Source organism: Strix uralensis, chromosome 6 (assembly GCF_047716275.1).
Source record: "Strix uralensis isolate ZFMK-TIS-50842 chromosome 6, bStrUra1, whole genome shotgun sequence".
Taxonomy (NCBI): Eukaryota; Metazoa; Chordata; class Aves; order Strigiformes; family Strigidae; genus Strix; species Strix uralensis.
The window spans coordinates 37,509,706-37,537,368 of record NC_133977.1 but is presented as its reverse complement, the minus strand read 5'-3'; the positions used below and the strand labels follow the sequence as shown (position 1 = coordinate 37,537,368).

The 27,663-nt window shown below is 40.2% G+C and overlaps 1 protein-coding gene across 1 annotated transcript in view; it reads left to right on the top strand.

The window, feature by feature from the left end:
- Window positions 1–309: 309 nt before the first annotated feature.
- Window positions 310–27,663, top strand: part of NCKAP5 (NCK associated protein 5) — a 379,508-nt gene continuing 352,154 nt past the window's right edge. The window contains exon 1 of the mRNA XM_074873715.1: window positions 310–653. Within this exon, the coding sequence (XP_074729816.1) occupies window positions 585–653 (69 nt within the window). The 5' untranslated portion in view covers window positions 310–584. The remainder of the gene's footprint in view (window positions 654–27,663) is intronic.

Sequence of the window (27,663 nt, the reverse complement as noted above, 5' to 3'; positions counted from 1 at the left end):
TTTGACCTTAAAAACATAAGGAAAGTGCTGAAGGCATTCGTCTCTCATTAAGGATAATGGGAGTTGAAAGCTTTTAGAACTCTTCAGGATTAGGTCCAAAATTTGTACATCATAGTAGCAGCACAGATGTGCCAACAAGCAGGGCTTACTGAGGAGTGCAATTAATGTGAAACGAACTGTTTCCCTCCCCGCCTCCCTGGCCCCAGGTAGTTCATTGGCTCTGCAAATCCTGCTCCCAGCCCAGTCCAAAAGAGACTATGAAAACATGGGGTGTATTGCTAAAGACGGTAGTAGCAGATTTATTTTTTTTCTTTGAGAAGTGACCCAAGCATATTGGTAATATTTCTGTCTGGAGAGTTTAGCTTTTTTGGCACAGAAAATTTGTTCCTGGAACACAGCCTACTACAGACACAAAGTCATTAGCTGCTGGGTTATTACAAAGTTAATGATGAAAGACAGAAACTGTTAAGTAGGATATTGAAATGTATGTTTAATTTTTTTTTTTTTTTTTTTTTTTTTTGCAGTGATGCTGGAAACAGTCTGACATTTCTAGTTGATCAAAAGGAAAACAAATAACCTCAGCTATGGAGAGAAAAAGACAGCTACAGAAAAGGGAATTTGGGAAAAGACTTTCTCTGGACAGCAGTCTTGTGGTAAGAACGAATATTTACTGAATTTACTGAATATGTCTTCTGTCATAAAAACATAATTGTTAAGAAGCAATACTCATAATGATACACATTTTAAAGATGTTTATTCACACAATATCAGAACCTTTTGTGATCTTTAAGATTCTCCAGAGCAAAAGTGCTGGAGGAATTTTACAGCATCCTAGATAGGAACTTGTCATCATATAGAAGCATGTCCCTGAATTCATTTGATTTACACAAGAAAGGTATCCAGACAAATAACTTGTAATTAAAATCCTACTCAGCCTCTGTGGGATCACTCTGTATTGCATTATACTTAGCGTATGAGAGCTGTAGGTAGCTGAGGTCATCTAATCGGAAATACTTGTTTTACTATTGAGGCTAGTAGGAAAAATTTGTTCACCATAGTGAATGTATAAACTAATATCACCTGAAAGAGAAACGTAAATGTCACATTCTGTAAAATAATTGGGTTTGCTATACATGGGATTTGAATTCATTGAGATTGTATTCTAGATTTATTTTTAGTTAACGTTTTCAAAGGACATCTGAGATTAATAAGGAGTTTTTATAGTTGCATTATGGATACATGACTGGAAAATGCTCATAGATGTTGAACAGCTGTGTAAGAGGATAAACATGCCAATGTCAAGTACTTAGCGTGCCTGTCTAACAAACACTGAAAACAGCAAAGCTGAGAGGGCCAGGGAAACCCATGCCATCTCTTTGGCATTCATAGAGGTTGTCTTCTGAGGAAGAGGTTTATTCCTGGGTGTTGATAATAGAGCTATCTCTTTTTGAATACTCGTATGTCTGGGACTGATGCTGGGAGGTGCTGGAAGCAGGTGGATTTGGCATTGGTAGCTGCAAGGGCTGAGTTCAGGTTCTGGGGGTCACTAACGAACGCTGGTTTGGCTCCTCACATGAAAGCCACAAAATATTAAACTTTGCCCAGTGCCACTTATAAATAACAAGTCAAATGATTGGTGAAGCAGTGCTTGATTAGAAGGAGAAAAGGACAGCAGCAAGGTAACAGGACACTAGAGAATAAGCAAGCACTCCCTTCTCAGAATGTGCCAATAGTAATTTGAAGTCCTCATCTCTGATGACGTCTTGAGCAGATATTTCTCATCTCCTGTAATGTCTCTCCTTACACACAAGTAGTGACTGTGGGACCCCAGAGCCCTGTTGTCTACTACGCTGGGTAGCCAGGCCTCATCCACGCCTGTGCCAACCCCATTACCTGAGCTGCCCACAGCCCACTCTGGCCAGCCACTCCTGTCTCACCCGCACTGTGGCTTGCTGTTGAGATTTTCTCCACCAGAAACCTCACAGAAAATAGAAACTCTTCTGTGCCATCTCTGGTCTGACTTCTGTACCCCCATGCTGTAATGTGTTGGCCTAATTTGTGGTGACCATTTGTCTCAGGCAAATTTAAGATGATTAATCTACCTTGAATTTTACACATTATTACAACTATTTAATTTCCTTCATCTCATGCTAATACTTGTGTTTTGGGGTTGGGGTGGTTTTTTTTGTTTGGTTTTTTTTTTTTAAGTAAAAAGCCCACTGGCATGCTAAAAGCAGTAAATATGGACTAAGCAGGTTTCAGGCTATCCACTGATGCCTTTCATTCATCTGCTGTGCTCTTTAGCAGGGGTCAGCAGAGCAGTCCTTCCCGCCCTGCCAGGTTTCTGGTGCTCTGCAGGCCTTCTAGAACTCCGCTCTTCTCCCTTAGACCTTAGGTAGAAGGTCTGCACTTCTCAGGTAGTGTCAGTTGGCCAATGAAGAAATACTCAGAGCATGTTTCAAAAGGGGTCTGTCCTTTTCCTTGGCTTTGAAATGGCACTGTTTCTTATGATGATGAATTACATCCTTTAATTTGAAAAATAAAAATAGTTAGAAATAAATGTAGTGAAGTGTAGTGAGTCCTCCCCCAGACTCTGAGCTGATCTCAGGAGCCTGATAAGAAGCTGTCTAAGCTCCCTCTCCTGTTCCGGCCTTGCAGCTCAGTGCTCTGATGGTGAGAGGTGGCCATTTTCAGTTTGTTCAGCGTGCAACAAAACCTGCCTTCTCAGCTTGCATGCACTCAGCAGGCCACGTCATGCTCCCAGAGCTATTAAAACTATTTCAGTTGTCTTCTGGCTTGTGGTCAAAGAAGGTAGGTTTAGTATGAACTCACAATTTTATCTAATGCACTCCGGGTCAAACAAAATCTGGCAGGTTTTTTATGCTCAGAAGCGTGTTTATTCCCAGGGCCAACCTCTAGGCATGGGATTATTAGTTCTAGGCGTGCATACCCCCCAAACAGACTCCAGCCTAAATCCTGCAGCTAAAATGTACTGCTGCAATCCAAACAATTGGCCATGAACTATCAATATTTATCTGGAGAAAAGAACACTCATAGAGATGGGGTACTGGAAGCTAAGGGAAATGCTAGCAATTGTGAATTTTGCACAAAGATATTGCTTAGTATGGCAAATCAGTTCTGTTTTTGCCTAATGTTTTCACTGATGTAATGGACTAGATGTAGCCTTTACTTAACGCATTAAGATCAAAATTTTCTTTTCTCTGAACATGGTCTGTTGTGTGGATGGGAACAAGGAACTAGGTATTACTGGCTTCTAGTCCCATCCACTGTTAGTTTGGACTTAATTTGTAGCCAAGACAGTGCACTATGCTTAATTCTTACCCTTTCCTCTTAGTAAGGGGGGGAGCAGAGACAGACGTTTACCAATGTCATAGGCAATATTGTGTGTATAAGACCATCAGAAGTGCTTTGTGTAATAATCAATGTTACCTGCATATTAAAATGCCCATAAGGACTTCATTGGAGGAGAAACAGAGACTGACTGTATGAGAAGGTGATGCTTTCTCCCTGCTCTTCAGCAAGTGCTAAGTGGGGTGGGAGATTGTACACAGCTGAAAAACAGTCTTCGGACACTGGCTTGAGGTCAATGAATTTATGCCAATATGTGGCAGCTGAAGATCTGTGCCTGATTAGCCCACATTGGTGCGAAACTGTTGAAGGAGACATGTGAGGGAAAGAAACATTGCAATATTTCAATATTTTAAACATATAAACCTATCATGCCATCAGGCTGACACACCCAGTTTTAAAATAGTGTCTTCTGCTACGCGTAGCATTTACAGGTTATGCTTGCCTGCAGAGTTTCTCAGTGCATACATCCATTTTAAGTACTTGTATATTAAGGTCAGTGTCTATTGAAGCTTTATATTGAGTAGAATATGTATAACTCTAGAGAGTGTCATCAATACATTTAATTACAAACATGTGAGCACCGTTCATTGTTTACTGCCAGCTCTTATTTCGTAACAAATTGGGAGAGACATTTTGAGATTCAAGTGCCTTCAGCAGCCTGTTAGTAAATCACACCGACTGCCTTGTGACTCCATGAAATTCAACCAGGCAAAACAAAGCACTTTGTGTTCCTCTCGTTTTCCCCAAATTCCTATTCTATCTTACCTCCTCCTAATTGTTGCCTTCATATCATATGTCTGTCTTCATTACCCTTGTATCCACTCTGTTACCAAATTCTGAGCCCTGTGTTTTAGTCCAGTCCCCTGCCTGTACGTGTCCTTACGTCTCTCTTCTCATATCTCTTCCCAAAGGTTTTGTGTTTAACTTCTCAGGCATTCAGGGCTGGACACTCTACTTGGAAAAATCTGGCCTTGATTTGCTCAAAAACAGCTTCTCCTTGTTTCATGGAGTCTTCCAACATTATCGCATCTCAGAAAGAATTCTGATTTCTGTGTGTTTAAAGGAAACATGTTTCTACTTTTGTACTCTGGACCATGACATACAAATAGGCGTTTCTGATAACATTCCTCATCCTGCCTGGCTATGCTGCTTTTCCCATCTGCATCATATTGTAATGTTCTGGAATGTTTTTTCCGTGATTTAATCTACAAGTACTGCACAGTGATGTTTAAAACAAAAACAATCCCTCTTCCTTCCTCGTCTCTTAGACTCTGAATATATGGGCTACCATGGTATTTGATGGAAGAGCAAGAAAAGGAAAGAGTGGTTTCTGAAAAAAAGACATTATTTCAGACTCCTTAGAATATGGATCTGGGCCTTCAAAACATGAACATAAATTTCATCAGTGTGTTTTGTATTCAGGCCTATCCCATCAGACAATGAGAGTTATCAGTTCACATGAGGAGGATCCGTTTCAGAAGCATCCTTCAAACAACATGCCACTGAGAAATTTCAGTCATTAAAACATTCTTCCTTACACCACAGGAACAGTAACTACTTTTTGATCACCTTGGAAAAAGGAGAAGAGTTCAGTGTTGTTTCGTATGCTACTATGCCCCTTTCCAGCTGATGTCTTGGGCAAATAAGCTTTACAATGAGGGCAAATAAGCCTTTTTAACATTAAAAAATATAAATACACAAATACATTCATAGAATGTGCTTCATAGGATATTTTTAGTGAGTGATTATAGGCCTCATGAATATTTGAATTAATGCTTTGCTAGAAGTTGGGAGTGAAGCCATGTATTTTAACAAGATTCAGAATCCTACCACTGTTAAGAAATGCCAGATAATGCAACAGAGGAATTGATAACAACTGCTGCCGAGGTTAAAGCAGGGTCTTGCTCTTTGCTTCAATGAAATTAGATCCTTATCAGCTTTTACTCATCATAGAATTGTAGAATGGTTTGGGTTGGAAGGAACCTTAAAGATCATTTAGTTCCAACTCCCTGCCATGGACAGGGACACCTTCCACTAGACCAGGTTGCCTGAAGCCCCGTCCAACCTGGCCTTGAACCCTTCCAGGGAGGGGGCAGGCACAGCTTCTCTGGGAAACCTGTGCCAGTGTCTCACCACCCTCACAGTGAAGAATTTTTTCCTTAGACCTCATCTAAATCTACCCTCTTTCATTTTAAAATTATTACCCTTCGTCCTATCCCTACACCCCCTGATAAAGAGTCCCTCCACAGCTTTCTTGTAGCCCCCTTGAAGTACAGGAAAGCTGCTATAAGTTGTCCCCAGAACCTTCTCTTCTCCAGGCTGAACACCCCCAACAATCTCAGCCTGTCCTCACAGGGGAGGTGCTCCAGCCCCCCAAGCATCTTCGTGGCCTCCTCTGGACCCACTTGAGCAGGTCCGTGTCCTTCTGTTGGTGCCCCTGGAGCTGGACACAGCACTGCAGGGGGGGGTCTCACGAGAGCAGAGTAGAGGGGGAAAATCCCCTCCCTTGACCTGCTGGCTACACTGCTCTTGATGCAGCCCAGGATAGAGGCTGCATCAATATCACAGGTATTATTCCAGAAATCTCTAGTATAGCCAATGGCTGTTATTGCTCTGTGGGTTTCCAATATTGGCAAGAGTTTGGAGGTTGTTTTTAAACATGCAGACGCTCATTCACATTTGCAGATAAAGCAGGTAAGCCTGCAGTGACAATGATGTTTTATAGCTTTATATTCTGGTGAAACAATTACAAAATATTAACTTCACAAAAATTCTTACAGGTAACCCTATGAGATCAGTTAAAATAGTATCTTTGTAATTTGTGTCTGATATTTAAAAACCAAAACTTACCACCCACGAAGGATATACTTTTTACAGTTTCAATATAATTTTATGCTACCTTATTGTTTCATCTGTTGTGCAAGTGATGCTACTCTGTTTTGGTTTTATAGTTTTCTCCTACAAACTGATTACAGTCGAAACACCACAACTCTGAAAATCAAACTGGTTTGATGTAGAAGGACTAAAGAAGGTCTCTGATTCTTTTTTTGGTTCTAAATAACACATGTCTGTCCCCTCATGTTGTAATGACATTAGTAAAGACATTTTATTGTATGTGTGGTTATAAGATGATAAGGTAGACAACAGTTGGAGAACAAGGTAGAACTCTATGTCCTTCTGGGTTGTTGTGTAAGAAATAGAGACTAAAGCCATTGATGTTATTGCTGCAGTACTTCTGTTTAGAATTAAACTGCAAAATTTATAATGCTGATGGAATATATTTATTTGGAACACATTGCTTATCTGTCACGTACCTCTATGTCAGATTGGTTTCTGTTTAGACTGGAATATATGACTATTAAAAGAGACAGATCTTTCTGAAGAACATTTTGCCATATCATGTGGCTTAAATCCTTAAATGCTTTACGTTTTGTTAAAAAGAACATCTTTACAAAGTGAAATAGTGTGAATATTTCATGATTTTAAATTTTTTCATGAATAATTTTTTCATGTTAAATTTTTCATTTCAGCATATGTGGTTGAAAATAACTAGTGAATGAAACTAGGTAAAAACAGGATGTGAAAGGGATTTTTCTGTATTCTTTTTTCACTTTAGACTGAAATATGTGAAGAAAATTAATATGAAAACACATAGAAAAATAAAAATTGTACTTTAAAATTAAAGCTTATATTAATACAGGTATAATGACATTTTTGGTGTGACAAGGTTTCTTTGGTAATATTTACAATTTATTATTTGGTATGTGGGGGAGGCAGCTTAGACAGGGAATGCCATGGAAAAACACTAATGAAAGGATTGATTATATTTCAGGTTTTCCCTACAGAAATTCTTCAACAAAAAGAAAAATGGAAAAAAACAAACCCTAAACAGACCCAAAGCCAAGCTTTTAAGTAACTTGTGTGGGATGAGGAGAGCGTTAGAACGTATCACTGCCACCAGGGCCACATTGGCTACTCTATTCACTGGGGTGCTCTTTGAAAATAATAAAAGCCCTATCCTTTGCCTGATCCGAACTGTCCACTTGTCTCCCAGGCCCTTTTGATCAGGAAAAAGTCAATGTTTCAAGCTGTGCTCTTTATTTGTGTGGATAATTCCCAGCCTGACTACACACGTGGTTGGTCCTTACAGCTGTGGTGGCATTTAGCTGGGGAGTTTTGAGAACAGAGTATCTTTTTGAAGCAGCCAGCATTTATCAAAGTAAAAGTTTTTGTTTTATTTTAAATGAGGCTTTTGCTTCTGAAAGCAAGCTGCGGTAAAGTGCTTCTCTGGTGGCTCATGAACCGTGCCCTGCTGCTTTCATTCTGGTCACGCGCTCCTGTGGGGCTCTGTAGGATTAGCTTTAATGACACCACTTTGTTGTAATAAGGGTAGCAGTGTAATATAATGAATTGTACTGGGGCGTGGGAGTAATACCTTCATCTAGTCTACCTGCAGTTGTATTGGCATCATGTGCAAAAACACTAAGTTGAATCGGAGAGCTTTGTTGAGAAGTGTGCCTGGGTTATGCACGAGTAATGCACGGGGCTGGGAGCCAGGTGTTTGGGGGTTAAGGCCAACATCTGTGACCTCTAATCAATTTCTAACTCAGTTTAATAAATATCTAATTCAGTTTTCTCATTGATAAATTGGATGTTATAATAATTTCTTACCTCATAAGTATTCTAGGAATGGTCTGTTATTAGCATGTGTCTCTAGTTTGCTTTGATATCTTCAGATGAAAGGTGCCACAGAGAAAGCGACGTTATAGCAAAGCTGTGAAGAGTGCTGTGCCAGCAAGGCGTGAGGGGAACTCTTCATATGTGGGAATTAAATTCAGTGAAGGGAATAGCCCTGACATTTTGCTAGTTGACTGTGACATTCACAATGTGTCTAACATCACTGTGTAACATAACATAACCCAGCGTTTTGAAATGAAAGGTGGCATTAAAAATATTGCCTAGTCAGATGTTGGCTAATGTTCTAAGGTTTGTAGCCCAATTATTTTTTTCCACCTAAAACTTCTGCCAAATTCCTTATGAATCTGCAAATATTTTCAGTTGTCTCAAAATGGATTTTTATTTGTGTGTGAATTTATAATTTAGAAGCTGGATACACCATCAGAAGAAAAGCACGTGCCAAGGATGTAATCAGGCACTGCAGGAGCATGGTGCAGCACTGGAAAAGACACGCAGAATGTGAGCCTCAAACGGTTTTCGCAGTGTGTTGCAGAGGCAAGCTAAAGCATCCATCACATTCAGTAAATGTGGCAGGAGCCAAAGTCAAGAACGGTTTAATAGAGGTGACAGGTGTGGTGTTTTGAGGTAGAAGGCAGAATACAGGAGAGAACAGCAATGAAGTACATGTAGTGTTACTAATAGGTTAATGCTCGTACATTTATAGGGAAAACCCTGAAATATATAATTTACATAAGGACTTAGTAAACTTAATTACTAAGGCAGTATTAGAAAAGTCTGTTCCTTACAGAAACATTGGCATTGCTTGCACTATTCTGCAAATCTGACAGTAAGGACATCTATTCCACAGACTGGGTAACTGAAGGGCTATCAGCTGTCTATATAATAGACAGCCCTGAAATATGCTTGAAACTTTGTCAAAAAAGAAAATCCCAGTGTGGGTAAAGTGTGTAAAAACCATCTAAACAGAAGAAGAACAGATTCTGTTGTGCATACCTAGCGCCTTTAAACACCAGCACTTTGCAAAAATGGAGCTATCTATAAATGTATTGCCAATAGCACATACTCGTCTGCATTTGCATTTTTAATAAAGTGGAAATCAGAACAAGAGCTCTGGTACATCAGGCACAAGAAAACACACAAGGGTCAGTTCACAGCAGAAGCTGGGGAGAGGTGAGAAGAAAAGAGAAACCACTGGTGTGGGACAGCAGTGCTAAGGCTTTACTGATATTAGCATATCACTAATGCTAATAACACTGTGGAAACACTGTGGTCTGCATGGATTTAAGGACATCATTTATCAGCACAGCAGTACATCTAGGATAATGGAAGTAGAATCTATATCAGCTTGCATAAAGGCAGCGTAAAGTCACTACTTTCACCAAGACGGACGATGACACTTCTGCGTAGCAGCGGTGATGTCTGGTTTGGATTTCGTTTGCAGAAGAGAGATCTGAAACTGAAGAAGTGTGTAAATATCTGGATGTCCTGTCAGCAGTCAGTTACTGTAAGTGCTGTTCTTAAACTCTGGAGCAGCCTTGCAAAACCCAGCATCATAACTAAATAATACAGGGGCTGCAAGTTCAAAAGGACTCAGTGAACTCAGGGAATTACATTAGAAGAAGTAAGTGTCAGGCCTAATGTGAAGAAATGGCTCTATTAGGCACCAGTGCCTTGGAAAGAACTGAAATCCTTGCTTGGAGTGATACAGATAGTGACCTATTACTTTGATTAAAACTAGTTTATATGAACAGAAACCAGTGAGCCTTTTCAAGAACTGGAGATGTGGATAAACAGTGAGCAGTAGCTGCATAGCAAGCTAGAGAGGATATTGCTTGAAGAGAGAATAAAAGTAAAAAGCTCATATATAGCATTGAAAACAAGGAAATAGTTCATGGAGTGTGTTGTTCCTGAGCAACAGTTGGAACAATATTCCTGCTGGAAGATGCCTCAACGGTTTATTGATTAAAAGCACTGACACCAACACAGGCAGAAGTGTGCTCTGAGAGGAATTATTTACCATTTGTTGCTGCACATCAGAAGTTACATCAATAGGTATATATGGCGACACGGTGACAGCTGAAACAGAACCCAGATCCCTAGAGAGCATGCTTTGACAAACTACTGGCTTTTGCTTTCTCGTGTCTTTGGCTCATAAAGTGACAAACATGAGACTTGAAGGTTAAAATAAAAGCTTTAAGAGAAATTTCTGTGGCTGATCTGCCCTTGTTCATTGTTACAGAATTTGATGCAAAAGCAGAGGAAAACTAAGACATACAGAGAACAGAAAAGATGATTTTACTAGTGCCTGCAAAATAGAGGGCAATGATACTCTGTGGCCTTTAAAAAAAGCAGGAAAATCAGTCCATGTTGCTACAGAATCTGAGCAAATTCCCTGTCAGACATTCAACATGAAAATATTAAATCCTAAACAATTTCTAAAAAGCTTTTAAAGACACTGATTTGGCTGCAAAGGGGAAACTAAAAATGAAATGAAGGAAAAAGCAAGACAAATGTCTGCACATATTTTGAGAGTTATTCAGGAAGGAAACCCAAGCATGGTACAATACAAAATCTGGGTGCAACAAATGAAATGGGTGTCAAATATTCAAGTTGACAAACTCCAGAGACTAAACTACAAGAACTGTGTGGTAATTTACAGTTGCAGATAGCAAGGCTTGGAAGAAAACAGTCATAGATTCATCTCGGTGCAGAGGAAACAACTGTGTGCTGAGAGCTGAGTTTTACAGGTTTTCTTCAATATCATCCAGTTAGGGACACATTAAGGAGAAATCTTGCAATGGAGCTATTTGAGTGATAGTAGATCTTTATTTTGGATGGAGCCTCACGCCGTGATTTGGAGGAGTTTTGACGATTTGCAGTGTGCATGCCAGGCTCTGTTCCCCAGGGCCTCTGGGAGTAGCTGGCGGGTGCCGGCCATCTGGTCCACAGCCAGCTCAGCAGCCTCTGCCTGCTCCTGCCCTCTTCCCTAAAGATGCCAGCAAGGAGCAGGCTGCATGCAGGGGAGAAGAGCTCAAGTGGTGCAAGCCTGCTCCTGGCCACGATCTTGGGCTGCTCTCTCCCTTTCCCCCTGCCCCTTCCCCATCAATTACGAAGTGTCGCTGTGGCAGATGTAAGTCCAGCCACAGAAGAGGAAAGGTCAAGGAAAGCTTTGGATTTCATGTGAATATGCACACACGCTGCGTGGCCTGCCACATGATTATGTGCCTCACTGTGACATAAAGGCTGCGTATCATCGGACTAGCCAGAGATAAGCAGTTACCAAGGGAAATGGATGTACCAGGGACCCTTATCTAGGTCTATTAAGCTACCAAATGCAGCAGTGTAATTGGAGGCTTTGCCTGCCCAGATGTTAAGAGCAGAAGGCTGCCCGTAACAAGAGATCTGAGGAGATTGGGGTTAACTAAATAGGGATTTTATTGACAAACCTTTTAAAATGCTTCATGCCTTCAGCAATTAAACATAACACACACCCTGAGAAGGACAGGTCTCCTCTGTCTCTCACAGTTGCCTGATTCCACTTGAATACAGTCCTGGGGAGAAGAGAGAAAGGAATTATGTCCTATGTTGTTTTATGCTGTTGATATAATTCCCTACCCTGTGAGACCAAGAATGAATAGTTAATCTACCTCCTGCTAGTTCAGTCATGGCATCCTCTCAAATGTCCTATTTTGAATATTGTTGCATCCCTAGAAGAACTGACATTTCTCTCATGGACTTGTGTGCATGTAAATGTACAAAGGGAAAGAATATCTTTGGAAAAAGGTATGTAGGCATATCCATATAGATTTATATTACAATTAACTATGGTAAACTTTCCATGGCATTCTTGAGTTTTGCTTATTTTGCCCACTTACACTGAATGTGGGATAGCCTCAAATCAAAGCTATAGCTTTGAACTATCTGCAAACCAGAATTTTCAGCCTGTGTTAAAAATTCTGAGGTTTTGATATTTGGTTTAGTCCCAGCCAGAAAATCCTCGTTTTGTTCTAAAAAATATATCTACTTTTGGCTCTCTTGCTAATTTAATTTTGTAGCATTAATAGGTGATGTACACTAAAAGAGATAATGTATGCTATTTTGCTCCATGAGTTTACAATTTTGATCTTTAGAATCTAAAGTATGTCTAACTGAAAATTTTGGTTAAATTACTGTATGTTTAGCCTTTATGGTATAAGTGTTTTCTGGTTAAAAACAGGCTGCCAAAGAACTGGCTAAATCTTTTGCATGGAAAATATTCTGCTTCATGCTGTCAACAGAGCTACGCAAAACTCTGCAGTATAAATATGTCTTTTGCTCGGCACCCCTGGGGGCAGGGACATTCAAGGGTAGATACTCTGATACCAGACATTTTTCTTTTCTAGGGAGTCTGTAAGTGCTTGTCGAGCTCTAATTGCTGTGAATGGCTCTGCTAGCAGTTTGTTTCTACTTACTTCTGTTCTTGCGCCTCTGAGCTTGCCTGTCTGCTTTTGCTTTTAGGGCCTCATTTGACCCAGATAGGAAGTGAGCTGGGATCATCGCAAAGCATTTAAAATAATTGGGTATCAACAGCTGGCTTTATGGGAAGCTAACAGTGTAAATCCAGAGTTTTTATGATTTCAATGGGTATTTTTCTAGCGTATAAAGTGAATCCAAGTAATTTTGGCTGGGAAACACTTTTCCAACTTATTTCTATAATAATACCTTATAGTTTTTCATTATAGTGAAAATCTCTAGCAGGTCTGAAGGGAAAAATTACCTCCACGGTTTCCAGACACCCAATATGTTTTCCCTTTGCTTGAATTTATGAGTTTTGGCAAAGATAACTCACGATATGATCGTGTTTCAGAGTAGTGGTTTCTTGCACTGAATCCCAAACCAACGTGTAACTGTTCAGAAGGCTCCTATGTGTCTTTGGTGATGTACATACATGGGACATGGCTCTCCAAAATCCTGCCAATCTGTTTTCGCCCCCAGTGTATTATTCACTACATAGTATATTGAAACAGTTTTTTTGAAGTACCGTTTACTTCCCAACTTCTTTCAAAGTTTTTACGACATAAGTTCTAGTCCTAGTCAAAAGAGCAGGATTTGACTCTAAATGAAAATTCTTTTGTTTGTATTGCTTTGTAAGTAGGTTCAAATATACCTATTTACTAAAGAGCCTCCCTGAAAGACAAGTGCTTGAATCAAGTGACTCTGTGAGGTGTAATGCAGAATTCCTCTCAGATTTAAGCATTAGACTGGGACAGAGTGGGTATTTCCATCCTGGGAAATTCATTCATTATTTTGGCATTTTGTTTTCAACTAAAACTATTGTTTTACTTAGAAATGTTGAAAATATCTCCTCTTAAACCGAATCTTCCCATCTTTGATGCAATGCCTTCAGAGAGTCGTCATTTATATGCCTTACATTCCCCTGCTGCCCAGGTACCCTACGGCATGTGTGGAGCAGCAGGTTACACAGCTGTCACCCTCTGAAGTGCTGTCTCTGGAGGGGAAGCAACCCCAGACTCTACCTGGTACACGAGATGGAGGAGGTGGGGTACTCAGTAGACGAACTACAGTGCTCTTTGTGACCTTAAACACACCGTGCTTCAGTGTGCAAACAAAAACCTTCTGACTCGTAGTAAGAAGGGGTGTGTGGGTGCATGTGTGTGCATTAAATTAGTGTAAATTGTCCCCCGAAATTAAACATTTTCTATTATCCTAAAGGAAATCTGGTTTTTAAGAATTATATTGGCATCTTCCTTCAAAAATTCACATTTTTCTTGTGGAAACTGCAGTCTCCTGTAGAGTAGTCAATAGAAAATGCCTGAACAGCTGTACTAAAGCTATATAAGATGCTGCTTTTACCTCTAGCCAATCTATCTATTGCCTTGTTACACTAAGTAGAAACTTTAGTGGCACTGATCAGGTAGGTATCTCAGACAGAAAAGTGCGTGCTCCATATAGGTTAAGGTGACAGAATCTGACATGGTGGGTGTTTGCATCGTATTTCATTTGTGTCCTTTACATCCCTTAAACTCCAGGAATCTCAATGGACTTTTTCTTATGCACATTTGTTGAAGTTAGACAAGAATCAAGCTAACATCCTTGGTTTATTCTACAGCTATTTTCATTCAAACATTTTTTAGTTATCAACTAGTATCTCATGCCTGTTTCTCCTGCTGTTACTGAGGGTTGAATAGGAGTTTTCTCTCATGTTGTGCCTTTGTAAATTGGATCGTCTTGTGATACTGAATCACTCTGGTTGTCACTGGCTAAGCAGCAGGTTCCTCCTAACCCTCTTCCATGTGTGGTTCTGTTTGATGGGATTGTTATTTACTTTCCAACCACCTTGTAATCTCAGTTTCATCTGCGACTTCAAGCTTTCCTTTGAGTACCACATCAACTACATTGTCAAGGCGCGCTTTTTTTTTTTTTTTATCTGTGTAGGAATTCAGCAAAAGCTCAGGTCTTGCTGTCTCAGCAGGACACAGAGGGTTTGATTTATGTCTGGATAACAGCACAAGTTGAATTATTGCAGTGGCTGGCTCACAGCCTCCCAGATTGGCTTCTACATGGTATTCTGAAGTTTGTGGAAAATTCACTGTATGTGCTGAAGGACGTGCAGTTGAACATGTCCAGAAATCAGCATGCCACACCTATATGAGGCACTGAATTATTTTTGAACATAGCATTGTTTAAACCTAGATAGTTTTAAATACGTTTCTCTCCCCACATGCCTGTGACTATCCTAGTGTTTGTATGACGTATGAATTAATTTTATGAGCATAACATACATCATTGAAGAGAGTTGTCTCATAATCTTCGCTCACTTACTGTCCTTGAGGGAGTAGGACACTGCTGGTGTTGTGTTGCTGTTTCCCTCTGGTGCAGAAACTGTTTCAGAGTCAGTCCTAAGTGACCTGGGAATCTCCTTCGATGGAGGCTATGTGTTTCAAAGATATTAAGTTTTTTTGCATTCACCAGTTTTATGACTACTGTTTAGCAACTAAATTAAGCTTTTTGATTTACAATTGCTTAGTTCTGCTGATTGTCAATTGACTAGTGAGTGCAGGTGTATTGCTTTGGGCGTTCAACTTGGGGTACTTTATTTACAGAAATGTTGGAAATCTTGAAACACAGATGCCATTAAGTGGGACACTGGAAACTTTCAAGACACCTTAAGTCACCAGTTCCTTTGAAAGTCTTAACCAGTAAGCCTTCACCTCTCCAGAAATTACATTTACAAAGACGTGTTTGACAGGGAGTTGCTAACTGCAGAAATGCAAGCCTTACCTACCATTCCAAGGTAAAGATTTGTAATTATGCACACATCAAAGTATTCTTCATCTGCCAAAACTTTACTAATGCGGATTTGACAATTAAAACTACTTTATTATCTATAAAGAATAGTTTATGTGGCACCAAAATTACAGCATCTACTCTTTTGAGTACAGAATTAACTTTATGAAATAAGCAATTATGTTAGTTACTTCATTTATACATTAAGATTAATTAAAAAATAAATCCTTTAAGTATTTCAGTACTGTGAGATAATTAAAAAAATTATATTAATAGAGGAATAGTACCAACTCTTTAAACTTTAAAAAAAAGTCAGGCTTACAGTAAATACATTTAAAATTTTTTCACACTGTTCATAGCTTAAAGTTTCTTCTTCAGCAGAGACTCATCAGCAATATTATTCTTCTTTCCAAACAGTAAATGCATACTCCACGTTCTTCCATTTGCATAAAGCAGAGAACAGAGGTGCTTTCTTGACAAATGCACTATTCAGAATAACAGTTACATCCTATTGGGATGGGACAAAACTGGAAAGATGCTCCTGTTTATCCATGCACAGTCCTCACTACCTGCAGAGGATGGGCAAGGCAGAAGGTCAATTCCAGCACTCCTAGAACTCACAGTGGTTTAAGGGCAGACTGAGTATCAATGGGTATCATGTTGGCCCATCTCATATGCAACAACATCAGGCCTTTCTAGGAAGGATGCTGTGACTGACTTGTCTGCCTGTTATTGTCTATAGGTGTTGCTGATGTTTGGGCCAAGGACAGTGTCCCTCACAACTCCATACTGCTCATCAGGACCAATTTTAGGCCATGTAAAGAGAAGTGCAACACAGCCTGCAGTACCCACCATGTCCCCAGTGGCACTCATAGATGTGGGCTTCTGTCAAAAAGAGTTTTATGACTTTGAGCCTGAATTTAAGGTAGTCTTGAAGCAAGCATAATACCCTGTACTTTGATAATCCAATGCAGCTAGGAAAAAAAATTTCAGAAATTAAAATAACCAAATACAGAGCTATAGACAGCACTATTGCTGATCACAGTTATATGCCAAATGCTTTTCATTACCAGAGCTAACCTCTGTGCCTCTGAGTTTTATACCCTAGCATACATATATCTCCTTAAATCTTTGACTCTAAATTTGTAATGCTTTTCAAAATAATTAAAATATCCTTGCAGCACTTCTGCCTGTAGCCTTCTGCTGATTGTGTCAACTCTAGTTTTAGGCCTTTTGCACTGACAGTGTAGTTAGTATAGTTCTGTGGCTCTGTGCAGACATGCTGTCAGGTCCACCCTCACATGGAAAGCTGTCGCCGCAGGCTTCGCAGGAGGTATGGAGATGGGGTGCCTTATAAGCTGGTGCTGGGTCGACGTACTGATTTGAATGTGCTTGTTGCCCTTAACTCAGTGAGGTGCATTTGAAACTCTTACCTTTAAGCCTCAACTTACCTTGCAGAGATATGTGTATTATTAGCAATCATAAATGTGTCCAACCCTTTTGTAAAGCTAGCCTCCAGTATTTATTTCCGTGATGGTCTGCAGTCCCAAGGTGGTAAGTGTAATCAGCCAAGGTAAATGATACTGTTTGGTGGGCTTTTAGTCAAGTGTGCTCATTGTGCTTTACATGTGCTCAAACAGATGCCCGAGAGAAGGAAATAAGACTCTGAAATGAAAGAACTACTGCGAATTAAAACTGTGTTGACCCAAATCCTTGGATCCAAACATTTCTTAATATGTTTAGCTTAGGGCCCATCTCAAATAAAAGGCAATAGCTAAGCCAATATATTGTCCCCCAGTGGAATTCAAGATTGCTGGAGGTTGCTGGGGTAAATACTGTGGATGAACTTTTAATAGTATTCAATAATTTTCTGAGCTTGGCTAATGATGGTAACTGTAATTGGATCTGTACCTGCAGGGTATAATATGGTCTCCTGTAAAGTCAGGAGAGAGTCTGTCCTTTCCTGGCACTTACCTTTCACTAAGATCTCAGTACTGCAGGTAGCTGACTCAGTAGGCAGCTGATTTGATCTGTGTTTTGTCATGTGTGTTCCTATAGGATTAAAAGATAAACATTCGAGAGATAGAGTTCAGTGTTTTAATATGTATGAAATAGAACCAAGTTTAATACTACAACCAATATTAAGTTCCTTTTTCTCACATTAAGGTTAAGCTTAGGATATATTTTGGGAGATGTCTTAATACATAGAGGTTTGGAGATACAGTTTTCCAATTTCAAAATAGAGATGTGCCATATTTGAAAGTAGCAGGAAAAAATTCTTTTTTTTTTTTGCAAATAAATAAGGGGAACCTTCTAACTCTTTTTTACCTTGTTTTGACTGTCTGAGTTTGTAATTTCAGTCCTTTTCTTCCCTTTAGGACTGGAGACTGATAGGTATTTTTATCATTGCCTGTTGTGCTTATTAAAATACAAAGTCCTAAGCACACTACTCGGGCTTTGAACTTGCTCTTATTTTCATTCATATACAATCATACGTAAAATTTTAGGAAAGTATCAATCCCTACAGGCAAGACAAGGAACACATAAACATATGTTTAGAGGCAAGCCTGGGGGTGGCACACCAATGTTTGAGGGATGGTGTGCTAGCGAGGTCCTTCAGTGTACCATCTCAGTGGAGGTAGAGGGTGGAAATCCATGCAGCAGCAAAGATACAAGGGTTATTGATGTGTTAGAAACCATGGAAGTGCCGGAGAATGGTCATGTAAGAATGGGGGCTTCTCCCCCCAGAAAGGTGGTGGGATCAATAGCCCAACTGAAGTGCATCTACACCAGTGCCCACATCATGGGCAACAAACAGGAGGAGCTGGAAGCCATTGTGCAGCAGGAAAACTGTGACATAGTTGCCATGATGGAAACATGGTGGGATGACTCACACAACTGGAGTGCTGCAATGGATGGCAATAAACTCTTCAGAAGGGATAGGCAAGGAAGGAGAGGTGGTGAGGTAGCCCTGTATGTTAGGAAGTGGCTTGAATGCCTACAGCTTAATGATGTTGCGGATAGGGTTGAGTATTTATCGGTAGGAATCAGGGGCAGGCCAACAAGGCAGATATCATGGTGGGAGTCTGTTATAGACCACCCAGCCAGAATGAAAAGGCAGATGAAATATTTTATAAGCAGCTGGGAGAAGTCTCACAGTTGCTAGCCCTTGTTCTCGTAGGGGACTTCAACTTACCAGCAGAAGTGTTGATCTGTGTGAGGATAGGAAGGCTCTACAGAAGGATCTGGACAGGCTGGATTGATGGGCCGAGGCCAATTGTACAAGGTTCAACAAGGCTCCGTGCTGGGTCCTGCACCTGGGTCACAACAGCCCCATGCAACGCTACAGGCTTGGGGAAGAGTGGCTGGAAAGCTGCCTGGCGGAAAAGGACCTGGGGGTGTTGATTGACAGCTGGCTGAATATGAGCCAGCAGTGTGCCCAGGTGGCCAAGAAGGCCAACAGCATCCTGGCTTGTATCAGAAATAGCGTGGCCAGCAGGGACAGGGAAGTGAGCTTACCCCTGTACTCGGCACTGGTGAGGCTGCACCTCGATTACTGTGTTCAGGTTTGGGCCCCTCACTACAAGAAAAACACTGAGGTGCTGGAGTGTGTCCAAAGAAGGGCAACGAGGCTGTTGAAGGGTCTAGAGCACAAGTCTTATGAAGAGCAGCTGAGGGAACTGGGGGTGTTTAGCCTGGAGAAAAGGAGGCTCAGGGGGGACCTCTACAACTACATGAAAGGAGGTTGTAGTGAGGTGGATGTTGGTCTCTTTTTCCAAGTAACAAGAGATAGGACAAGAGGAAATGTCCTCAAGTTCTGCCAGGGAAGGTTTAAATTGGATATTAGGAAAACTTTCTTCACTGAAAGGGTTGTCAAGCACTGGAACAGTCTGCCCACGGAAGTGGTAGAGTCACCATCCATGGAGGTATTTAAAAGACATGTAGACATGACACTTAGGGACATGGTTTAGTGGTGGACTCGGCAGCACTGGCTTAATGGTTGGACTCGGTGATCTCAAAGGTCTTTTCCAACTAAATGATTCTGTGATTCTATATACAATATATATATTTAAGATCACTTTTAATGTGATCTTGGAGCACCAGAAGCAATTGTGAGAGAAAATATGCAACCTGAACCAGTTCTTGTTTATTTAAAGAGCAGGTTAAATGATATGGTAGGTTAAGACAGGCAGAAGGAAGCAAGGACAGTTAAGTTTAATGCTAACTGGCACACTTTCTGCCTCACTAGTCTATGTATTACAGAAGAACTTTTTTGTCAACCTCCCTTTCAGAATTAGGCTTGCACCTTGAAGCTTCAATGTAATGAAGAAAGAAGGCCTGATTTCACCCCCACAAGCTTCAGAGTAAATCAAGGCTAATTTTAAGAAAGTCGATGGACCAAACTCTTATGTGTTATAATTTGGCACTGATGATAATCATTCTATTTCAGTTTATACTAAGTTGGAATCAGTTGCAATTAAGAGCTTAACAGTCAAGTAAGTGTGACTGAAATCAGGTCAACAGACCTGAAACCTGAAATATTTCCTTCTGCTAAAGCTGTTTAAGGACAGGTTTGAAGCTGTTCCATGAAGGGCAGGCTGGTGAAGTTTCTACAGACAGATACTGGTCTGAATGAAGGCAGGAGCCTGGCCCTGTAGCTCTGTGAAATTGCTTTGTTCCTTCAGTGGAAATCTCCTCAGCATACTCTTGTCTCTGGCTTTTATGGATCCCTGTCAGAGAACGAAGTGTCGATGTCCTAAGCACTTAAGCCTTTTTCGGTGTTTGAACAGATTGCTTGGCTTGTATAGCAACTTGAGAAATCAAGTGCTCCATGAAAGTATCCTTCCAGTCATCCTAGGGATTCAGTCTGGGTTCAAATGTCTTCTGACCTGTAGGTATTACAAGTCCTCTCCTGTATCAGTCAACTGAGAGCATGAATATTTTCACCCCTTGGCTACACAGTCCTTGTAACAACTTATGGTGTCTTATCTAAACATCCCTTGCTCAGTCTCTGATGTATGAGTCGGGAGGGCGATTGTCACACAAGATATAAAATGTGTTACGTTAAATATCCCTTTCCTTCAGGGAAAACCTATAAAGAGCGAAAATTGCTAATTACCCATTTCCAATTCCCTTAACAACAGTAATGATTAGAAAGCTTTATTTAAATAAAACTGAAGAGATTCCCTATATTTTCTTGGAGGAAAGCATTTCTTTCTCATGGAGGACATACAATTTTCAAAGAATAAAATTTTTGCTACTCTTCATAGGAAGTGAATGCCAAGACCGTGTGTTGTGGCCACTGGGCTTGGCCATCCCTCAGTGTCTGTGCCCCATCCAGTCCGGAGCCAAGGTGCTACTTGCTAGCTTGACGTGGGAGAAAGTAAAAGCTGTCAAGATTAATGGTGCTAAGTGTAATGGTATTTGCTAAGTTGCTACCTGATATTTGTCTGTGTTGGAAGGACACGTACTGTGTTGGATGGTGCTGTTTTATTTGACCATAAGCTTGACCTGACAAAGCCCTGTTCACATGCGGTTTGTTAGTAAGGCCTTCACAGACTCCTGAAGGGGAAAGGAGGCAGCTCTGTAGCTTTCTCCCATCCCACAGACTCCACAGCAGCAGGCAGCATCTACCCTGTATCTGTTTCGCTTGTCCAGAGAGCCTGAGAGTTCACAGGACAGAGCTGGGAGCCAAACAGATTTGATGCTTTCATAAAGTATCACATGTTCTGCGTTGATGGGGGGAGCCTGTTCTGTGGTTCTCAGAGGAATAATACCCTGTCTTTATACTTTCCAAAGTTTATTTCAATAAGACTGAAAAGTAAAGAAATAATGCAACAATGACGTGGTTAACTTGGACAAACTGTGTTGAATTGAACAAGTCAAGGCACTGGTGGTGTTTTGTTGCTCAGTTGGTGTTAAATATTGCCAGTGTGCATACAAGATCTGTCAGAACCATGTGGTAAGGAAGGCAATTAATTGTGCAGAGAAGATAAGCAGTGAGCTGGTGCTTGTTTTGTATACTTAGGGAATAGCAAGGTAATACAATATGTGCTACATTTCCACCTACAGTGCTTCTCAGACCCACTAATTTTTGTGTGTTTAGTCTGAAGATTTCCTTAAGAAACAGATTGATTTACAGTCAGCCTGGATGTTATACATTGCATTGGAGAGGGGTTTTGCACAGACTGAAACAACAAAGCACAAGGCAACTCTGAATCCACTGAGCACAAACATGCCTCAGTGAATAGCACTCCCTAAGCTTATTTAGCACTGTACACTGCAAAATATGCTAAACAAAGAACAAATTGCTGCTCTAAAGAGCTTGCAGACATAAGAACCTGAATCCATATGATACAGTGAATAATCTGTGCCAGATAAGCCTTCGAGCTGAAATGTTCAGAAGAAGTTCTTAATTGGAAGGAGCAAGGGGATGTAAGTGGGAGTTATGTGTATATCATTAGCAAGAGAACAAATGTCTCCAGCTTTAACTAATGTTGACTACAATAAATTAAAATAAAAAGGAACAAACTGACACTTGATTTGAAGCTTGAGATGAGTGTTAATTTGAATTTTCTTGCCGCACCTGGTTTGTTTCATAGTCTCAGGATTACTTAATTGGACTCTTTGTACTTCAATTTTTATATTTTAAGAAATGTCAGGTTATTACAAGTTCCAGAACAAAATAATGTAAAAAAAACTCCTTTCAAGTCAGATACTGTTAGAATTTGTTATTCTGCGACTTTGAATGAAGTTTGACGCACCCTACCTAAACAGCCCTAGCTCAGCCTCTGCTTTTTTTCTATTTAAGCATTGCCTTCAGCTCTTCCTTCAAACATGTTGCTGCTGATAGGTACCCTCTGCTGCTTTTGAATGTGTGGCTCTTTCCTGGGGGTGACTAGCTGCCGTGGAAGTTCAGGTTTTCAAAACACTGCAGAGTGGATGGGGGAGTGGATTTGCTCATATATAACTTTTAAATGCAGGTCATTGTATAAGGAACTCACATACCACGTTCATTTACCGATGCTCATCTTTGATGGAGGGGAGAGGTAAGGAAGGATCCAGGGCAGGGAAAGTATATTTAAATTTGAGCCAAAAGCTTTGACATTTACTGTGGTTAGTGTAGTGTTGCATTAGCATGCTTTGTTGATACTTCTCAAGAGCTTGTGTAGCTTGTGCTGCTTAGGCACCCGTTGAAATCAGTTTTAAGGAATGCCAGAGAAATTATAAGGTGAATTATACTCAGTTAAAGTACAAGGACAGACCATTAAGGGTTTGCTTTTTCATATTCCAGTCAGGTAAGAAATTTCATTTTCTAGTGGGAAACAGAATTAACTTCTCTAAGACCTCTTGAAATCTCTTGTTCATTGAAATTTTGTGTTGTCTCTTCCTTGATTTAGTGCTCCTGCAAGCAGCAGTCCTTTGCCTGCTGTGGGAAGGAGAATACAGTATTTAGGGAGAGACCTTAGATTGACTCTTAACTCTTGATGTTTGGGGAGTTTGCAGGTTGAAATGCTGCCACATGTAGTACCTAGCATTTCTCATCTCAGTCATTCCCCCCGCTGGAGCTGGTCTTATCTTTTCACCATAACATATATCAAAATGATGGGTGGTTGTGGGTATAATAAGTCTCATGGCTGCTTTTTCCATAAGTAATCTGAGCATCTTGACTGTAAATAATGTCAAAAATGTGACCTTTGTCCCTAATCCTGCCATTTTGAAAAAGCATTTTGAGGGATATTTTTAAATGCGACATTTCTGTATCCTACAGCATTGTCAAATTTACAGTTCACTCCTTGCTTCTGTAAACTTTTAAAGCAATAACATTGGCAGTTCAAGCAAGCAGAGTTATTCAGTTCTGTGCAGATCCTGGGATACAATGAAATTATGATGTCAAGAAGATTCAAGCCTTGCTTTAGTCAACCGAAAATATTGACAGAAAACAAATAAGATCCAGCTTTTTCTAGTGAACCCAAGCATCTTTTTCTTGTGAACCCAAGCATCCTTCTTGGATGTGATGATGCGAGTTGAGAACATTGTTTTATCAAATACCACTCTAGCTGTAGAATTCCATATAATGCAATTCAAAACACATTCAATATTTCGGTTTCTTGCAATTTTCTATGATGTCCATTGTAGCAAATATTTCTGAGATAAACAAGCAATAAACCTGTCACGGAATGAATTCTGTTTGTTCAAAAATATAATGACTATCCTTGCTACAAAAGCTGTATCTTCAGCTTCACAAAAGATGAAACCGCAGGAAGAGAAATTGTACTCAGAATATGATTTTATAAGCACTTGTATTTTAAACGTAATGTTTTGACAAAATGTATGTAACAAATACAATACTTTAGAATAATTTTTCTCTAATGATAAAATAAATAAGGAGCATAGTTGAAAAATTGGAAACTATTTTATTTAATGTATTCATTTAACATATTAATGTGTTATAACTGAAACAGTGGAATGCTTGATGGAAATTAGTCTTTGGATTCAAAGTGCCTGTAATTAAACCAGAACTGATGAGGTTAAAGGAAACTTTTGCCATGTTGTCAATAAGATTCACTGAATGGCAAAATGGTTGAAATTGGGTCTGAATCCATCCAGTGGAGACAATGATGCTTATTTGCCAATAATTCCACTGCCGTTTCATGAGAGAAGACTTTCTGTATTGCAAAATTTGCCTCTCTTCTTAAATGTTTACAAAATATAAATTAAAGGGGGTTTATTTGCAGGGTTGGCTTTGCTCTAGAGTGCACAAATGGGATGGGACTGGAGCTTTTGAACACTTGAACTATTCTGCAAGTGGAGGAAGCCAGAGAGATGACAGGTTGCCACAAGTGCCACTGACCAAGGCAGGCAATTACATAGACTTCTCAACTGGCATGCTCAATGTGAGTTTTAGTGTGCAATAGTTTCATTTGATCAATCGACATGTCCTTACAGCTTCATGTGTGAAAGCAATCAGGAAAAGAAAATAAAACATCCAGCATCTGTGTGAGGGCTTTCAAACAGCAAACAAATGGCTAATAAACCATTGACCCAAACCAATTCCTGCCAAATGGGCCTACGCAGAGTGCATCCAACATATCACAGTCCAGAGAGAGGAAAGCTGCCTCTGTAAAGTTGCAGCATTTCCATACATATGAAGAAGGAAGTAACTGCAGTATTTTAAATGTCATTAAGTTACAATTTTACGGAACAGTACAAGCCTGTGAGTTACACGGGAGGTACATTTGATATGGTAGAATGTAACATTTGGTCAAATTAGGAGGCCTGGGGCATGACCAGTTATCATCAAGGCCTCTCTGAAAATAAGTGAAATTAGGTATTCACAGGAGCCCCCTGAAAAAGTAGGGCTGTCAGAGGAACCAGCACTATCATCATAGGCTAATGCAGGAAGATGGTGGTTGTGGGATGCCTTGGTGCAGGTACAGGCATGGGTTTTGGGGGATTTTGCTGCCATGTCAGAAAAGGAAAGGTCAGAGCTCTGTGAGGGACTTGTCTTCTTGTGGATGTCCTCACTGCAGCTTTGGGATACACCGGGTGTGTGGGGAAGTGATCCTCCTGCTCATGTCCCCAGCCTGGCCACGGTGAAGTGATTCTGGAGAAGCTCCCCAAGTGGGAATTAGGAAAGCTCTTGCAAGAGAGCTCGCATAATAGGGGTAGCATCTGTTGCAATGGACTACTCTTCATTTGCTTAAAATGCAGACAACTTTCAGCTCATGGTGAATCTTCTTATTTGATAAATTGGCCCATGTTCTGGACTGTTTAGCACGGACACTTCTGTCTATGTACTTGCTTGAAGGAAGGAGATACTGCTGTGTTTTTCACTGTGATTTCTCTCCTGTAAATTTGATGCTATTAGTTTTCTTGGTTTTCATTCTGCTCATTCGCCATTGTTTTATCCCTATAAAATAAAAATAAAAGTAATCCTCGAAGCAAGGTTTATACAACGGTTTTCTAGTATCATGTTTTTCTAGTATTCGAGAAACAAAAGCCTTGCCAAACTTCTTTTCAAAGACTCTTTTCCTCCATTTTCTTTCTCTTCCCTACTGAGGTTTCTAGGCAGTACAGAACTGGAAAACTGCAGTAAGAAAAGGCAGTGTGTGGTGTATCCCAAGCAATGTTTCAATCTTTTGCTCTTTCTGTAACTGTGAATACACAGTTTATTTTTTGTTCGTGACAAATAGGCAACGTGCTACTCTGGAAAACAGACAGGCGTTGGGTCTAGTCTCAGAACTCTCTTTGATAAATGCTTCCCTTTAAATTGCATTTTTTATGAGACATGGCAACAACATTAAATTCAAATGCAACTTTCAGGCACCATTTTTACATATTCTGTCAGTCGCAAATTACCAAACAATGTCAGGAGTTAAAGTAATTTAGAATATAAAGCTAAATTTGTAGGGCCGCTGGCCTTTGTCTCTGCACAAGGCTAACACTGATTCAACATTACCAAACTAAGATGCTTCAAGTCATATTAGAGATGCTTGACATCTCCAGTCAGACCTCATAGCCCTATCAAAGCTGCTTATATGATTGTGGTCATCAGTGAATTGCTGACAGATGTTCTGAGCTCATGACATATGTTTGTGCAAACAAATATAAAATAGACTGTAGAAAAGTGTATATAGAAGGGAGATGGTGAAAGAGGTTGGCTCATCTCCTTGGTGAAGGCTCCAGGATTGGGCTGGACTGTGGTTAGGTTTAAGCAAACCTGCTGTATAGGTGGCCGGTAGCTCAGGGTTTCAGGGTAATGGCTCTATCCTTGTAGATACAGCCTGGAAGAGTTGACAAATGAGCAGATTAATGAGGATAAAGGCTTATAAACAAAGTCTGCCAATTTTTATATTTGGACAGTACAGAGTTAACCTAGCTTTTACTGTCTGGAATGGAGCACCCAACAGATAACCTTACCCTCCTTTTAACCTTACTACTACCTCAGTAGTCTTGAGAGCTGCTTTAGCAGGCAGAATCAAGCATCCCTTATTAGTTCCCTCCACTGACTGAATTACTGAATTAAATTCTATGGCCTTCATTATGCAGGAGGTCAGACTTGAAGATAATGATGGTCCTGCTGCCTGTGAAATCTAGTACTTTTGCAGTTCTAGAGGGTTAAGGATCAGGAACTGGATTTTGGTGTCATGCCCTGGTATTACCTCTCCTTGTTATTCAGCTCTGTAATGCTGTGAAGCCACAATATCACTAGTGTGATTGTCAGAGGGAAAAGAGATTTGCAGTGGTTTATTCTTTGTAAGCAAACAACCAGGGAAAGCAAGATCTGGCATAACTTTTCAAAGATGAGGGGCAAAATGGTGGTGAAAAAGAGAAACCAGTGATTAGTGGCTGCTTCCAGTAATGGCTGTCCTTTTACTGTGGCTAATGCTGTGTCTCAGTTTCATCCCCAGTAACTTCAGGCTGATGGTTTATACCTTTTCTGAAGTGCTTTGCAATCTTGTGAGAGTGCTCTGGAGGACAGGGTATCATTACAGTATGTCACTTTTATTTTATGGGTAGAAGTGGCTACTAATAATTTGACACATGGACAAACTTTCATCATCCCCAGTGGAAGCAGCCCGTGAAGAGTAGCTGGAAGCAGTGTATGAAAAGTAACAAGGGAAGTTGTGTGAAGGGAAGCAAGTGTAGTTAAGGGAAGAACCAAGGCAGAATTTTTTCACCATCTAATGCAGCAGCTGATTGCCTTGAGCTCCTCTCCTTTCCCTGACTTTGGGGACAGAGGGAAGAGCCGCTGTACTTTTAATAGAAATGTGCCAGCTTTAAAATTCCTATGACCTTTTGGCCGGAGGAAAATGTTGTGCTCAAAACATTAATTTAAAACCAAGAATTTCTAAAAAAACCAAAAAGTATGAATAGTGGGCGAATTTTTTTCACCAATGAGAGGGCCGTTTCAAAGAACAAAGATGCTTTTATATTTATTTTGTGTTAAGCTGGTTTGCAAAAAATCTATCTGTTCCTGTTCTCTCTGGACTAACGCACCAGATTGTGACTTGTCTTGTCTGTTTGCATTAATAGCATTGGTTTATGATAAATGTTATAACACTGTGTAACTCATCTGAGTTTTCTCATGCCTTCAGTGCAGGACTGTCACAATGAAACCTTAAAGAATGTGTGTCTTTTGATTCACTACTCTATCAGCACTGTGTTGATCCTCCAGCAATTTTTAGAGCTATTTGTTTTATCTTTGCCATGTGTTGCATGTGCTTTGCTTTCGCTTTTGCTTTTAGAATCCTAATGGAGTTTTCAAACTGATCTATCAAAGGCCAAGGTGATCTGGTACGA